This window comes from Bufo gargarizans, chromosome 1 (genome assembly GCF_014858855.1).
Source record: "Bufo gargarizans isolate SCDJY-AF-19 chromosome 1, ASM1485885v1, whole genome shotgun sequence".
NCBI lineage: Eukaryota > Metazoa > Chordata > Amphibia > Anura > Bufonidae > Bufo > Bufo gargarizans.
The window spans coordinates 302946564-302962667 of record NC_058080.1 but is presented as its reverse complement, the minus strand read 5'-3'; the positions used below and the strand labels follow the sequence as shown (position 1 = coordinate 302962667).

Below are 16104 nucleotides of genomic sequence, written 5' to 3'. Positions count from 1 at the left end.
AGGAGAGACCTGGTGGTTCTAAACGTCTTCCATTTAAGAACTATTGAAGTCACTGTGCTCTTGCAAACTTTCAGTGCAGCAGAAATATTTCTGTACCCTTCTCCAGATTTGTGGCTCTACACAATCATGTGTCTGATATCTTCAGGCAGTTCTTTCCTCCTCATGGCTTGGCTTTGCTCTGATATGCATTGCTAGCTGTGAGACCTTATATACACAGGGCCGTGTCTTTCCCAGTCATGTCCAATCAACTGAATTTACCTCAGGTGGACTCCAGTCAAGGTGTAGAAACATCCCAAAGATGATCAAGAGAAATGGGAGGCCCCCAGAGCTAAATTTCAAGCAGCATAGCAAAGGGTCTGAATACTTGTTACCATGTGAAAGTTTCCTTTTTAATGAAATAAATAAATTTCATTTCTAAAATTCCCTTTTCCTTTGTGGTATTGAGTGCAGATTGATGGGGAAGAGTTGATATAATATATTTTTTTTCTGCACAATGTCACGACACAATTAAATAAGAGTCTGAAGACTTTCCAAATGCACTGTACGGACTATGAGTCAAACTGCCAAACAGCAGTGAAGGGGCACAGTGCTTTAGCTGCATGCTTCTGCCCTTATTCTTAGTAATTAGTGGGGGTCCGGGTGCTTTAATTGTAATTTTAATTGGAAATCAAAAATCAATAGTATGTCATACTTGGATAAATCTGCATGAAATCTTCTGTATTATATCCCAAAATGAAAGTGTTTAGGGGGGATGTTATACGCTTACTCTTCGCAGATTAAAGGGACACTGACAGGCCCAATAACCATAATTAGCTGTACATATGCATGTACAGGTCTTCTAATGTGAATTAAAAACATTAAAAAAAGTATCCCCCCTGTCCACATTATGAATACAGTAAACTCATGTTTTATAACCTGAAGTAATCGCTTTTCTTTCTGCCCAAGGGGCGGGGTTTCAGCTCCACTTGCGCCCAGCCAGCATCAGCCCAACCGCCTCTTTGAAGCACCGCCCAGCTCATCAATATTCACTTCGCTGGGCGGCTTCTGCTGTCCCCGACCTTCCGAGATCCGGCGCATGCCCAATAGAAAGCTATGGGTGCCGGGCGCATGCGCAGAAGCTGAAAGAGAGTCCGATACCCATAGCTTTCTATTGGGCATGCCCCGGATCTCGGAAGGTCGGGGACAGCAGAAGCCGCCCAGCTAAGTGAATATTGATGCTGGCTGGGCTCAAGTGGAGCTGAAACCCCGCCCCTTGGGCAGAAAGAACAGCGATTACTTCAGGTTATAAAACGTGAGTTTACTGTATTCATAATGTGGACAGGGGGGATACTTATGTTTTTAATGCACATTAGAAGACCTGTGCATGGATATGTACAGCTAATTATGGTTATTGGGCTTGTCAGTGTCCCTTTTAATCTTTATTTTATTTTTAATTTTATTTATTTTTTGTTCTACAGCATCAAATGGATCCTTCAAGCAACTTTTACAATTACAGAACAGCTCTGCGAGGAGCAGCTCAAAGGTCCCTAACTGCTCACAGCACCAGAGAAAAGGTATGTTGACTAAACTTCTCAGTAGACAAGTACTGCGAGGACATGCAGAAGGCACTATGGCTTGTTTGGATATAGTTTTGACATAGGGGAAGGTGATACATGTGGACAGTATATTTTTCAGTTGTTTGAAGTAATCCTTATATCTGTTAGCCACCCTTTAAGAGCTTGGGAAAGATCCCTGATGCCCATTTGCTATTCTGGAAAATATAATTAAAAATGTGACTGACCGAACCGTCATTGATTGTCGCATCCCAGTAACAGACTAGCACATCTCAATAACAGGCAGACAAATCCACTGCAAATGAAAACACTTGATCTGACTACCAACATGTACAAAATCATTTGCCAAGCTTCGACATCCTTAAATCATCTGTTTTATAGCCTGCATTATTCAGTAGCTGTAAGGAAGCATACTAATCCTGCTGTGATGTCACGGCATCTTGTTGTAGTTCAGGCACCACAATTGTGGAAAGCTAATTAGAAATTTCACAGTATCTGTAAACTTTACAGTATAGATCCTCCAGTGCTGGAATTGGGGTGAACTGCACTATGTAAGAACAGGGGTCACCCAGATTTATAGAAGTACTTAGCTTGCCAGAATGATTTACCTTTTTATTCCCATCTAGTAGCGTGCTTGTTTAGATTAGTGCTATGCAAAGTAGTTCCCGTCATTGAAGGTTATGTGCACCACTTTAGATGTTGGGAACTTGCATGGGTGGTTGAGCTAGGTGCCCCCCTACTTCCCAGTTATAGCCTCTTGTTATAGGCTGGCGGTACACCATTATGAGCATTATCCTTCTACTTGAATCCCCAAAACCATCCCTTCCAGTTCACTGCTGATTGGAAGCTGGCGTTAAGACCTTGCCTCACATAAGTTACCAGACATGAAGTTGGCTTCTACTTTCTTATGGTATAGTAATGTTGTAAAACATCTTAGAACCTTCTAATACAATACATCACAGGACCCCAGAGGCTATGATGATGCAATGTGCAGCTCCATGTGAGCGCATGGCAAATACACCCTCAGCTGAGAACCTAGATTGTCGAACAGCTGAATACCAGTAGTTCATAGATATCGTAATGCATTTTATTTTATTTTTTCAGGTATGCATATAAAATGCCACTGCAGGGTTAAAAAAACAACTCCCAGCATTTATTTCTGCTGACAAACACTCTGTGTAAAGCATAGACCTATTTATATTCACAGCTTATAAATTAACAAGCCTGTCGGGCTGGAAACTCTGCTTTTTACTTATAAATAAAGTATCCACCTTTAGCAAATGGGTTTTATAATCACAAAAATGCTGTGCCCATCCATTTCTTTGCTAGAGTTTGGCGGGCAGCCAAGTTCCTAAATGGATGCAGGATGGCAAGGAAGGGCTGCTCAGTGATGTAGCATGTTACTGTCTTGCTGACCTTCTTTGTAGACTGAATGTTATCACAGAGGATATCCCTTGTTTGTTTGATTTGTTCATTTCGATCTGATCTTTCAGTCTAAGTTCTATGGGATTTATTGTCTTTAATTGGAGCTTAAAAATGATCCAGCAGGTTTTAATGTCAGGAAATTGCTTATCCCTGCCCCCATTGCATTAAATGAGGTGATTTTTCGAGTCCACATGAAATCTAGATATAACTGTAGAGTTATGACGTCAGTGCCACTGAAATACTGTATGAGGTTTGCTTAGGAGGGAGAATTGCTTTAAATGAAAGCCGTCTCTCATTATTGTCTAGAATAATGGATATATTTTTCGCTCTAGATTGTGATCCCATTCTGCAGTTTGCTGATCAAAGACATCTACTTTCTAAATGAGGGCTGTACCAGTCGCCTTCCTAACGGTCACGTCAATTTTGAGGTATTTACTTAACAATATACTTTGTGTGTGGCCCTCATTCAGTTGTTTCATAGGAAGTGATTGTGATATGCAGGAATTATATTTTTTTATGAATGGTTCTTGGGTGGTTTCCTTTTAACAAGCCAGTCTTGTGTGTGTTTGTGTTTTTTGTTTTTGTTTTTTTTTGTTTTATGATCATAAATAGATTCTGATGTTTGTCATGTTTTCTTACCCTTCAGAAATTCTGGGAGCTCGCAAAGCAAGTCAGTGAATTTATGGCTTGGAAGCAAGTTGAGTGCCCCTTTGAAAAAGATCGAAAGATTCTGCATTATGTCCTGACTGCTCCTATATTCAGTGAAGATGGTATGAGCTTTGGGCACCATTAAGTAAATCAGTCTAGAAAGTTTATTTTACTGATAAAGGGGTTGTCCAAGCTAAAAGAAGAAGCACTTAACTGATGAATCCCTGCCACTCCAGGACCACCACTCTGGTGGTCTTTGGTTACTGGGCTGCAGCAGTGAAGTCACTTTGACAACATGTGACCACTGCAGCCAAGCACTGTAGCCAGTGTTGTTGACCTGTTTGCGTCAACAGGGATTTAACAGGTATGTAATACTCTCTCTTGTATAGTGCTGACATATTCTGCAGCGCTTTACAGACATCATCACTCACTGTCCCCAGTGGAGCTCACAATCTAAATTCCCTATCAGTATGTCTTTGGCGTGTGGGAGGAAACCGGAGTACCCGGAGGAAACCCACGCAAACATGGGGAGAACCTAAAAACTCCATGCAGATGTTGTCCTTGGTGAAACTAACCGAAGACCCCTGCGCTGCAAGGCACCAGTGCTAAATGTATACAATTTTCTCCCTTTGCGTTAATTTTTATGATCTTGGACAACTGTCTTTTAAACAAATTAATTTTAGTGATTCTCCTATACCAAAGGTGTATCCATGTATGGGAGTAGTAGGTAGTTATCAATGTGCTACAGCATCAGTCATGAGTCTTAATGGGGGTCTACCCACAGTTGACATATCACACCTATCCATAGAATGGAGTAGTGATTGAGCATATTCCTTTAGTGCAAGATAAGGATGCTTACAGCAAATGTGCTGTGTGAATAGCTAGATTTCAACGTGCACCTTCTATTACATGGTTATTCCTTCAAGTTTCATCCAATACGCTACTATGGTTGTTATGACAATGGGCAAAATGTGTTTTGCAAATGAGACGTATGGAATTAATTGCTCCACTCTCCCTTTTGCCTGCAGGTCTTTATCTGGCTTCCTATGAGAACGAGGGTCCTGAGAATCACATTGAAAAAGACAGATGGAAAACTATGAGGTGCGTGTCAAAGGCCATGCCATCTATCAATCAAGGGTGCATTTCTTTTTACTCTGGATGCTCACAATCGTAAAAATATTTGCAAACTTTAGTGATTGAAATACTGACTAAGGCTTTGTTCACATCTGCGTCAGATTCCTCCACCGCAGATTTATTTAAAATCTTACAGACCCTGTAAAAGTCAATAAGGTCACTGTCATTTTCCATCACTGGCAACGTTTTCTAGGCCAAAACAGAAAACTAAGGGATAAAACGACGCAGGCGTGAACCTAGATGAAAATTGTGTATTTATTTGTTATTTATCTTTTAACTTATTGTGTGTGTATATAATAAAATTTTCTATTTTCATGGTTCATTGTGTGGAGTCTTCAGTTGCGTATTATAATGTGGGAATCCTACTTGCACAGATTTTTCCCTTACACTTACCATCTTTTGTTAATTTCTTCCAGGTCAGCACTTTTGGGCAGAGTCTAATGTATGAAGTCAGTGCCATGAATTGACCATTATTTATGGACACAGTGGGATTTGAATGATGGGTGCATTGGAAGCAGCTGAGGCTTTCTAGCAGAGCAGACATGAATCAAGACCGCTCGAGGGCAGGCACATTAAATGAATCACAACTGGCTTGTCTGCCCAGCCTGCTTAGGACAGACAATGACTTGATGTTTCAGTCGCCCCTATGCTGACTTTGATTTCTTCGGTCGCGTATAGATTCTTTACCTGGTTTCACATCCTGCTTATCAACCCTACCCAGCTATCTTACCATGTACAGTGCTGGTCAAGACAAGGAGTACTTAAAGCGGAAGATGGAAATTAATATTAAAAGAAAAAAAAACACTGGCTGGCCGGGTCTGTTAACGTGTTGATTTAAGGTCTAAAGCTTTTAGTTTACCGCTGGATGGTAAACTGAACAGTGGGACTCAATGGACATTTAATAATATTCCTGTATGTTATTGTCCAGAGCTAAAGTCTATTTCTGGGATCTAGGCTGCAGCAGGACACAGTATGTGTGTGTATATAGACACAAGCCGGTTTACAGTATTTTTCCTTGTTTTTTTTGATTTGCTTGTATATTCTTTATTTTTGGATTTTCTTATTTATTGCAGCAAGGGCCTGTACAGAACATTTTGGTACAGAGCAAGTTGTGCACTGACTGTATATTGGGAAGAAGTTATTCCCCCCCCCCCCCCCCCCTTCCTTCCACTTTGTATGAATGCATTTTTATATGTAACCTTTCTACCACTTTTCCATTTTGTTCTACAAGCAACCTCATAGCTGCAAACATCAGCTTTGTCCTCCAAGATGCTGCATTTAGGCACTGAGATTTCAGGAAATACATACGCATGTTTTCTCAAATAACTGGGCAGCAATGAATCGCAACAGGTTCAATGCTTAACTGCTGTGAAGAGACGTTTGTAGTTTCTCGTAAAGAAAGTCTATTTTGCTATGAACTGAAAAGTTTCAAGTAAGAGCATTGCTGTAGTATTAGAAATGCTAATAATGCAGATTTCTACGACATGATCACGTCTGTTTACTAGTCTTCCTCTATTGATGTGACGGTCCTGTGACGAGGACTAATGGACCATTATACCTCATGTATTTCTCTTTGCAATGTGCAGACTCCTCCTGACATTGGAGTTCCCTGTTGTGTGTGTGTGTGTGTGTGTGTGTGTGTGTGTGTGTGTGTGTATATATTTTATTTTTTTGTGTGTGTAATTTTCCACTTCACTGATGGATAGGTTACTTTGTGCATGTGCCGTATAGGAATGCTAAAAACTGTGAACTAGACAGCGATAATAAATGTGATAATATACAAGTTTTGTTGCAAGCGTGTAAAACTGATGGATGTGTTTTGGGATACTAAAAAGGCCAGGGGTTAATGCATTAGACTCCATATATATCTTTTCATCCGTCTTAGTTGAAGCAGGAGGCTTTACAGCGCGGCGTGAGACAAGACATGGCAAGATGGGAATCCTTAATGAATTCAGTGATGTGACTATAAATCGTGACCTCATTCCTTTATAAAAGGGAAATAATTTATCATTGCATTTTCACATTTATGGCATAAAGTCAATGAAGGACGATGAAAAAGCAAAATGTGGATAGAATTTGTAAATACGCTGATATTACTAGCGGATTTGTTTTACTTTTTCCAGTAGAGCTCTAGAGTTCCCATTGCTAGGGAATGACTTGCTTCATGATATTTCAAAGACATTTGTTAGAATTTGCATAATCAATTTTAAAGACCTTTCCTACTACTGGGAAATGAATATTCTGACAAACAGCTGCTGAGACCAGACATTAGGCACCTTCTCACTACTACGCATGAATACATTCCATGATCTCTAGAGAAGGGCACGTCTGTGTCCTGGATTGAAACTGCACCAGGCATACAGGCTCTGTATCTCGGATGTGTGTGATCTGTCAATTTCAGTGCCCATCATTAATGAATGATATACTCCTTATTGCTGAGGGGTCTTTCTATGCATGTAAGTACTTTTTTTATTTTTTATTTTTTTTCTCTCTCTTTTCTGTCCTCTGGACAGAAAAAATTGATTTGTAGAGAAGATGCAGATGAACCTGACCTCAATGTGAAATGTATGCAATATAGTGTAGCTTAGAGCAATATCTATCTGCATCCTTTGTGACATTATGACTTGGGCATAATTATCACATGGACAGTAAAATCAATACCTACATTCATGCTAAGATCTTACACGCCTGAGTTGTTGGACTAATTTTTAATTATGTAAAATTCTAACTGATATATCAGTACAATATTTTTTTTTTTTCTTTTCGTGTGGTATGATTTGTGCCCTCTGGCTCCACATACAGGACATCTGTAGGAAAACCTTTATATTAGAGCCCAAGTCATATTACTTGCCTTTAACGGATTGACTTCACTTTAAGGACTCCATTCTAAAGGTAGGTGCTATCAGACACTGGGGGCATATCTTGGCGATATTCCAACAATGCCTGAGGTGAGACAACCCTTTTTTAGGTCTTTGGACAATGGGAGCTTCTGACCAACTTGTAGAAAGGTTGAAAACCACACAAAGATGTACAGCTTAGCATAAAATCACATGTGGCAGATAGTCTGCCACTGAATTTCAGGCAGAAAATCTGCAATATAATACATAACCAGCAAAGTGGATGATATTTTTCCAAAGTCTCATCCATGCTATAAGGGGAAATACACACCAGAAATGAATCTACAACAAAATGGGTAAAATCTTCTGCAAAATACACAGCAAATCTGCTTGCAAGCAGATCGGATACAGAATTTTATTTTTGTCCAGTTTTCTCTGCTCAAATACTACCCGACTGCAGGTACTATTGTGAAGAAGCATTCCATAATTCTGGAAACGGGTCTCTAGTTAAGAGAGTGAATCAGTGTGTGTATATATCATTGTAATGTATTTTGACCTGCTTATAAAATACATTTATAATTTATGTAGTTGAAGCAAAAACTGTAAATAAAAGTGTACCACATTGTGTATAATTTAGATTGTATTTCTGTGTGTAATTGATTTGAATCTGCTCTGGTTTAGCCACCTGTTTGTAGACCACTTCCATGCATTGGTACTTTATGATAATTTTGAGAATGAGCTTATTCACACTAGATCTCAAATATAAATGTGGAGATTCTTTATATTTAAGGAAATTTTCATTGCTCCTTCTGGTGGGAGCCATCCCTCTTCTTCTGGTCAAACACATTATGGGGTAGGGATATTAGGAGTCTAGTGTGCTCGTTTGAATAAGCACTGGGAGGATAGATGTTAGTTGAAGCTACTGTGCCTTTATGAAGGTCTGTCTTAATTTCATGAAAATGCTGTTCTCTAAAAAAGTGAGTACACAACCTCCATAAACCCCTCCTCTATATAAATAATGATCTAAAACAGTTTGATTTAGTCGTAACTATGGAACATAGGTGGTTGTCAAAAAAGTAATGACGTGTCTCGCAAGCCTCAATTATGAGGCTCAAGATTTGCAAACCTTATGACAAGTGAGTGTCAGGGACTCAGTGGGTCAGATCTGAATTTACAGCACAGTCCTGAAGACCTTTCTTCTGCACTCGTGGAAAAGATCACTCATTGATCAGGTATGCCTGGCAGAATTCTCCAGTGCTAATCCCTGACAGTTTCTAAGGGTGTTGGTCCTTACAGAAAAGATTTTTTGGCACTGAGTGGCTTGTGTGACTCCCTACTGGTGGCGGATGGAAACACAGGCATTTTACAGATATATATATAATTTTTTTATTTATTTTTTTCCCTTGGGGCAACAAGCTTGTTGGTTACAAGAGTAACCAGTGGCCATCAATGTACATGTATGTGATTTTTTTTTTTTTTTTTCAGCAAGGTGGTTGAGGCAACAACTCTCTCCCTCATTAGCATTGCACTCAACTGCCTGGGTGACACTGACACTAGTCTCCTTTCTAATATTCACAACATGATGACCACTGACACCACAGCACCAGAAGGTGGCATGAGCCAGCAGTCTAACAGCATCCCTGCTGCCAGACCAAGTTCCCCTGGCACTGGTTCCAACCAACCAATTAGTAGCAGGTTTGCTATTGGCCTGCTGGGTCATGCCATCTACTGGTGCTGTGGCGTGGCGTTGATCACCACGTGGTGCAGCACCAAATTGGAGTAGTAGGTAGAGGCAACCTTGACGTAATGAGTGGGCTTATGCATTTTGATCAAAGCGTATACAAATAAATATCTCAGGAGATGCGTTGTCACATAATGGTTTCTCTTCAGGTCTACAAGTAATCTTATATCAACCATCAGTAGCTTAAAGTATAACTGTCATTTTTATTTTATTTTTTTGGAGTATTGGATTGTGATTATTAATATCTCCTTGGTGGCCCTATTTCAACTTTTCACTGTGTATTCAATTACCTCTTAATTCCACAGTTTTGTTCCCTGTACTGCCTACTTTTTTTCTTTTTAAACATACTTTTTTATTAAGTTTCCATGCAATTATCAGTAATACATAGCTTGCATAAGATTACATATAATCATGTGATCAAGACAAATGTGTAGTATAGCTCGTTTAGGTATACAACATAAACCCCCCCCTCCCTAACTGTTGGAGCTTACAGTATACAGTGGTAACCCAGTTGGGTCAGTAGAATAGACTGCTCAAAACCTACACTCACTCATGCTTCATGCTATTCCCATCTTCTCCAGCTATTTTTTTTTTTTGCGAACATAACCATTGTACGACCTTAGCCTCTATGTCTTATCATATCAAGTCCCTAGAGTCATCTCCGGAAAAGAATGTGAGTATGAACGTAAGCCATTTTGCCTGGTATCTTTTCGTGGCCTTTTGTCCCTCCCTGTCCGCCGCCCATTTATCTGCCAGTATACAGTTCTTTGTATGCTTTTTTTTATCTCATCAATTGATGGAATCGTTGGTTGCAGCCAATGTGCTAGAATACCTCTTTTTGTGCTAGCAGAACTACCTGCACTGCCAAGGGAACCCGAGGGCCTGTAGCTTGAAACAGCAACTCTTTCGGAGCCATAGATATGTTTGTTTTTAACTTACTATTTAGTTCACTGGTTACCCTTTGCCACAATTCCGCAATTTACCTACATTCCCAAATGCAATGGTACATGTTTGCTTCCAGAAGCAAGCATTTTGGGCAAGCTTTCAGCCTTTTTATTAGCTGTTCTAGTATTGTTACCTTTTGATATCGAAGCCATATATTGCTCTATGTGTCAATTTAAAGTGTGTCTCCCTCCATATTTCACTAGAAACTGCTTTACGTACATTTTCCCATCCCCTCAATATATCTTCGGCTTCTACTTTAATGTTCAGTCCCCTTGTCCACTTCTTAAAGAGAGTATCTACTATGTCAGAGGAGAGTGTTTTCCTCACCCTCTGATATAGGGAGGCTATGGAGGGTTTGCCATAGTTTGGAGATAGTATACCATTAGTCATTTAGTGAAAATTCAGACACCGTGTTTTTGAGTCTCTCTCTCTCTCTCTCTCTGTCTCTGTCTCTCTGTCTCTCATCTGATGGTATGCCAAAAAGTGCTTTGAGGGTATACCATATATTGATTGCAAATCAATGAATGAGTAGTATTGCGCTTTCTGTTTATCCCATAAATCCGAAACCTTGTTTATCCCTCTCTACTTTCCCATTCTATAAATTGCTTGTTCAATGACCCTGGTTGAAATTCCAGATGCCTTCACGGAGACAAGTACTTCGACATCAAGAAAGGGAGTTTATACAGTTTCCTGACTACCTTCCATGCCGCTACTGTATCTTTAATTAGTACACTGTGTTTAATCCGTGGCGGGAAAGCCGCATACCTAGTGTGTAATAAAGCATTAAGGCTCCATGGCTTTGCCAATTGCGATTCTAGAGAGAAGTTAGAGAAATATGAGGATTCTCTAATCCAGTCTACTCCGTATCTCAGTAGACTTGTTACGTTATAGTGCCTTATATAAGGGAAGCCTAAGCCCCCTTCTTCCCTAGGTAGCATAAGAGTTTTCAGTGCTATTCTAGGTTTTTTTCCCCGCCCATATGAACTTACTAAAAGCACTATGCAGGGCATTGACATCTGAGTGTTTTAACAGGACAGGTATTGTCTGCAGCTGGTATAATAGTTGTGGGAAGCGCATCATTTTTATCAGGTGACACCTGCCCATCAGCGACAGTGGAAGGTGCGACTATCTTTCCAAATCTGTTTTAATGCGTCTGATTAAATTTGGGTAGTTTAGCATATATAAGGATTCTGGCGTCTTTCCAAAGTGAATTCCCAAGTATTTGATCGAAGTTTGCACAATTTTAACTGGGACATCTTTTTTAATTTCCGAGTAGTGCCTATTATTTGTAAGGTACAGCATTTCACACTTCGACACATTGACTTTGAAGCCGGACACTGAGCCAAAGCTGTTTAGCAGCTCGAATAGTTTGGGCAGATCATTATGAGGGTGGGCCAAAAAGACTAACAGGTCATCTGCAAACAAAGCATGTTTAACCGTTTCATTACCCACTCTAATCCCTCTTATATCCTCATTTTCGACTATGGTTCTGGATAGCGGTTCAATGGCTAAATTGAATAATAAAGGGGATAACGGGCACCCCTGACGTGTCCCTTTTTGCAAGGCAATTTTGAATGACAAATAACCTGGCGTATATATTTGCGCAATTGGTGCATCATTCAATGCTGTGAGGTATTGTCTAAAAGGGCCCTCTAGTTTTATTGAATCCAGAACCTGGTTTAGCCAGTCCCAGACCACATTTATCAAACGCTTTCTCAGCATCTATTGCCACAATGGCCGGGGACAGGCCCAACCTAGGTCTCATCTTCAACTCATCTAGTATCGCTAACACCTTACGAATATTAGTCACCGCTGCTCTATTTTGCGTGAATCCTGCCTGTGCAGTAGACAGAAGGCCTGGCATTAGACTCGCCAGCCTATTGGCCATAATTTTGAATATTACTTTTATGTCCACGTTTATCAAGGAGATTGGTCTGTACGAAGATGGGGAAAGTAAGTCTTTCCCTGGTTTGGGGAGTACTTTAATGTACGCAGTTTTGGCCGATTCTGACATCTGCTTTCCTGACATATAATCATTTGATAATTTTGCTAGAAGTGGTGCTATCTTTCCTTTCATCACTTTGTAAAACTCAGCAATATAACCATCTGGTCCAGGAGCTTTATTTGCTGCTAGTTGACTTATGGTCTCTATTACTTCTTTCGTGATTGGTTTATTCAGGATCTCTAAATCCTCCTTTTTAATCCTTAGCAAGGGTACGCTCTGTAGACATTTCTCTGATAATGACGTGCATCTTGGGCTGTCAGAGTATAATTCTTTATAATAATCCCTTAAAATCTCGCTAATTTTCGAAGGTAATGTATGGGTGACCCCTTTGTTGTCTTTTAGTGCTAATATTGGGTTACTTTTTATATGGGCCTTTTGCTAATCTCGCCATCAACTTCCCTGCCTTATTCCCATACTTAAAGCGTTGGGCTTCAAACTTCGTCTGGAACACTGCCTCTTTTTTGTTTATCCACTAGTCATAATCTAGTTTCGCCTGCATCCATGCCTTTTTATGCTGGTCATTTGGGAGGGTTTGGAATAACGTATATGCCTCTTTTAGTTTGTGACTACATTTATCTAACTTTCCCAACATCCTTTTCTTTAGAGATGCCGTTAATGCTATTATTTTCCCCCGCAGAACAGCTTTGCCTGCTTCCCATAGTGTTTGCGTATTTTCAGTTGCGGCATTGAAATGCATATATTCTTCCCACCAGTCAAACAAAGCAGCTTCAAACTCTTCATTTCCTATCAAATTTGAGGGGAACCTCCCATATATAATCTGATCCTCTTGGGATCGTGTTGGCCATATTGAGGAGTACAGGCGAATGGTCCGAGACTACCATTTCCTCTATTGATATTGACTTCGCTCTAACTTGCAATGCAGAGGACAGAAGTATGTAATCCAACCTGAACCAAGACTCATGAGAGTGAGAGTAATGGGTATACTCCCTGCCCTCTGGATTTTTTCGCCCACCATATATCACACAATTTGTGTGTAGTACACAGTTGTTTCAGTGCAGTGCATTTATCTTTTAGTGAGGTCTTTTTATCTCGTACCCTTTGCCTGTCCTCAAAAACATTAAATACGTCATTCATATCTCCAGCTACTATCTGATTTGTGCATTCATCCGCCTGTATTCTATTCCCTAAATCTTTATAGAACGCTGTATTGGTCTCATTTGGTCCATATATGTTATATACACTAAGTGCATTGGAGGGTGATTCCAAGTATACCTGACGCAGCCTTCCCTCGCTATCTTTGTACCCCTCTCGTATCGTATAAGGGAGGTTTTTCCAAAGTAGTGACCACTCCTGCTTTCGCATGGACCGATGGAGAGCAGAATACCTCTCCCACCCACAATGTACGCAATCTCGTGCACTCTGCTAGGCTTAGGTGTGTCTCCTGTAATAAAACTATATCGGTTTTCAACCGCTTCAAGTGGCGCAACACTTTCATTCTCTTTTGAGGGGATTTCAATCCCTTCACGTTCCAAGTTATTATTCGCATATACTCTAACTGAACTAGATTCTCTACAAACCAGTCCAGGAAAGATAGTACGGCTTCCTCTAGCCCCACTTTCCCTTGACTGTCAAAGACTTCCATTTTTTCCAACATGGTGAAAAATTTGTGTTTCACTGCCCTCTAGTCTGCTCTGCTATGCATCGCTTCTCCCACATTGAAAACCAAAGGGTTTGTTTTCATAATTCAACAAAACATTAACAGTACGCCATTTAGCGCTAAGCTTACAAATCATACGACCTGAGCATATGGGTTTAACGCAGTATAAGGTGTATCTTCACGTGCCAGCCAAATAGTCCTAATCACGCAGGTAAGTCTCTGGCAAAAAGGTTTCTCAACAGGAGCGTTGTCGTGTGGGAACAAAGTCTTCTTTATCTCGCTGGAGTCAGGAAAACGATCAGTCCCCCATCTTGATCCCAGGGTGCTTGAGACCTCCCTGGTCTAGATGCTCCTCTTGAGGTTTGCTGCTGGATCTGTAATCCTAAGGTGTCTTTAGCGTCCTGTGCTTTTGTGAAGGTGAGTGTTAGACCATCTTCCTGAAACACCTTCAAGACAGCTGGGTATAGTAATGCAAATCTCGTGCAAATTTTTTATTTTTTTAATTAATATTTCTTCATACAACGCTGTGCATACCGCCGAGAACTCTCTCCTCTTCCGCTGTACCTCCATAGAGTAATCTCCGAATATTAGCAGTCTCTGGCCATCTATTTCTAACGCTGTCTTGTGTCTCTTATATGCTCTCAAGATTGCCACTTTATTAGTAAAGTCCAGATACTTCACAATCACTGCCCTAGGGCGTCGGTTCACAGCACCTAAGAGTTTGGTGTTGTTTTCATCTTTACCAGACCTTAAGTCCGGGCCCAATCTGTGCGCTCTTTCCGCTTTACATTTTGTCAGGGTCTTCATCCGCCATTTCAGTTTCCCGCGCTGCTAGCTTTTGCGGCTTACTTTGGCTTTTGGTTTTGTTTCTGCTCCCCATGTTCCATATATAGCGCTCCATACAGAGACGCTTGATCGCTGGTAACGGTTGTCCCGAAATTAGCTCCGGTATGCAGGGGATTTAGGTTGTGCAGAGTATCTCTTCACAGAGGAGCGATCAGGCGCATCTCACCATGCTGGCGCCGGAACCGGAAGTCCACTGCCTACTTTTACCTGTGCTTAAAATCAGGTTGCTATGCAGGGTCCATCTATGTGTTGAAGGACGGAGGATGCAGAAGCACTCAGCGTGCAAGGTCAGATTACTGACAGCCAGGGTCTGTAAGTAAATAATTAAAGCCAGGTCCTCCCCAGCAGCTGGTAACAGTGCCTGGGCTGTGTGCACTTCTCCCTGTCCCTGCGCTTGGCAGACGCTCCCTCACTCAGCAGACTGGGACAATACAGAGTCGAAGCAGAGCAGGGAAGGGAGATCTGCCGTCTTCTCAGTGTATAAATGAAAGCAACATGTGGTAAGAGAACCCCTTTGTGCTGCAGGAGATTAACCCTTTAGGGGCAGGGCTCTCGTTACTGACACTTTTGGGGGGCTATTGTTACTGGCTAGTGAGGGCAGGTGGGATTAGCCTCAGGGTGAGGGCAGTGGTGGCCGTCTTAACTGAATAGTGAGATTGCAGTTTTATGCAGACTGGTTGCTAAGGGCTGAATCTTATTAAATATGGGGTAAGTCAGTCTAATAGTAACTGATTCTGGAATATCATGTTATTAGTAACTACATATATGAAAATTAAAATTAGGGTCTAAGTGTGACAGTTATCCTTTAAATTATGAGCGGTATATGACAACCAATCATGTCACAACGGAGCATTGTATAGTGATCTCAATTATTAGATTTCCAATCTGCCCATTGTGACAAAATCTTAACATATTTTTGGTGAGTTCTTAGTTCCCAATGTGAAAGCTCTTTTAGTCTGGAGAGGGATTCTAATTTGTTGATCCATTGTGTTTGGGTAGGAGGTAGTTCAGATTTCCCCTTGTAAGCAATCAGTCTTGCTGCTGCTAACAGAATTTTCAGCAAACTTTTCTCTGGTCTAGAGAGCGAGTCCGCTAATAAATTTAGTAGTGCAATCTCGGTACAAGTCTGAAGTCTAGTGCTTCCTAGCTTGAGAATACTATTTAGATTTTCAAAAATCTTACTCCAAAAGGATTTTAGACAAGCGCAGGACCACCATATGTGCATAAAGGAGCCTTTGTTTGGCACCTCCAGCACTTATCCGATGTGGAACCGTACATCTGTTTCAACTTTACAGGTGTCGGGTACCATCTGGATATGATTTTTATATCTATTCTCCTGTACATTTACACAT

The 16104-nt window shown here is 40.8% G+C and overlaps 1 protein-coding gene across 2 annotated transcripts in view; it reads left to right on the top strand.

Annotated features, from left to right (window-relative positions):
• RASGEF1B (RasGEF domain family member 1B) overlaps positions 1–8237 on the top strand; it is a 49405-nt gene extending 41168 nt beyond the window's left edge. The window contains exons 10-14 of one of the 2 annotated variants that reach the window (XM_044305016.1): positions 1458–1553; positions 3311–3406; positions 3625–3748; positions 4655–4727; positions 5177–8237. In XM_044305016.1, coding sequence (XP_044160951.1) covers positions 1458–1553; positions 3311–3406; positions 3625–3748; positions 4655–4727; positions 5177–5201 — 414 coding nt within the window. In that variant the 3' untranslated portion in view covers positions 5202–8237. Of the gene's footprint in view, positions 1–1457; positions 1554–3310; positions 3407–3624; positions 3749–4654; positions 5081–5176 lie in introns of those variants that run through there. The other variant, XM_044305006.1, reaches the window with a different exon arrangement.
• The last annotated feature ends 7867 nt before the right edge of the window (positions 8238–16104 follow it).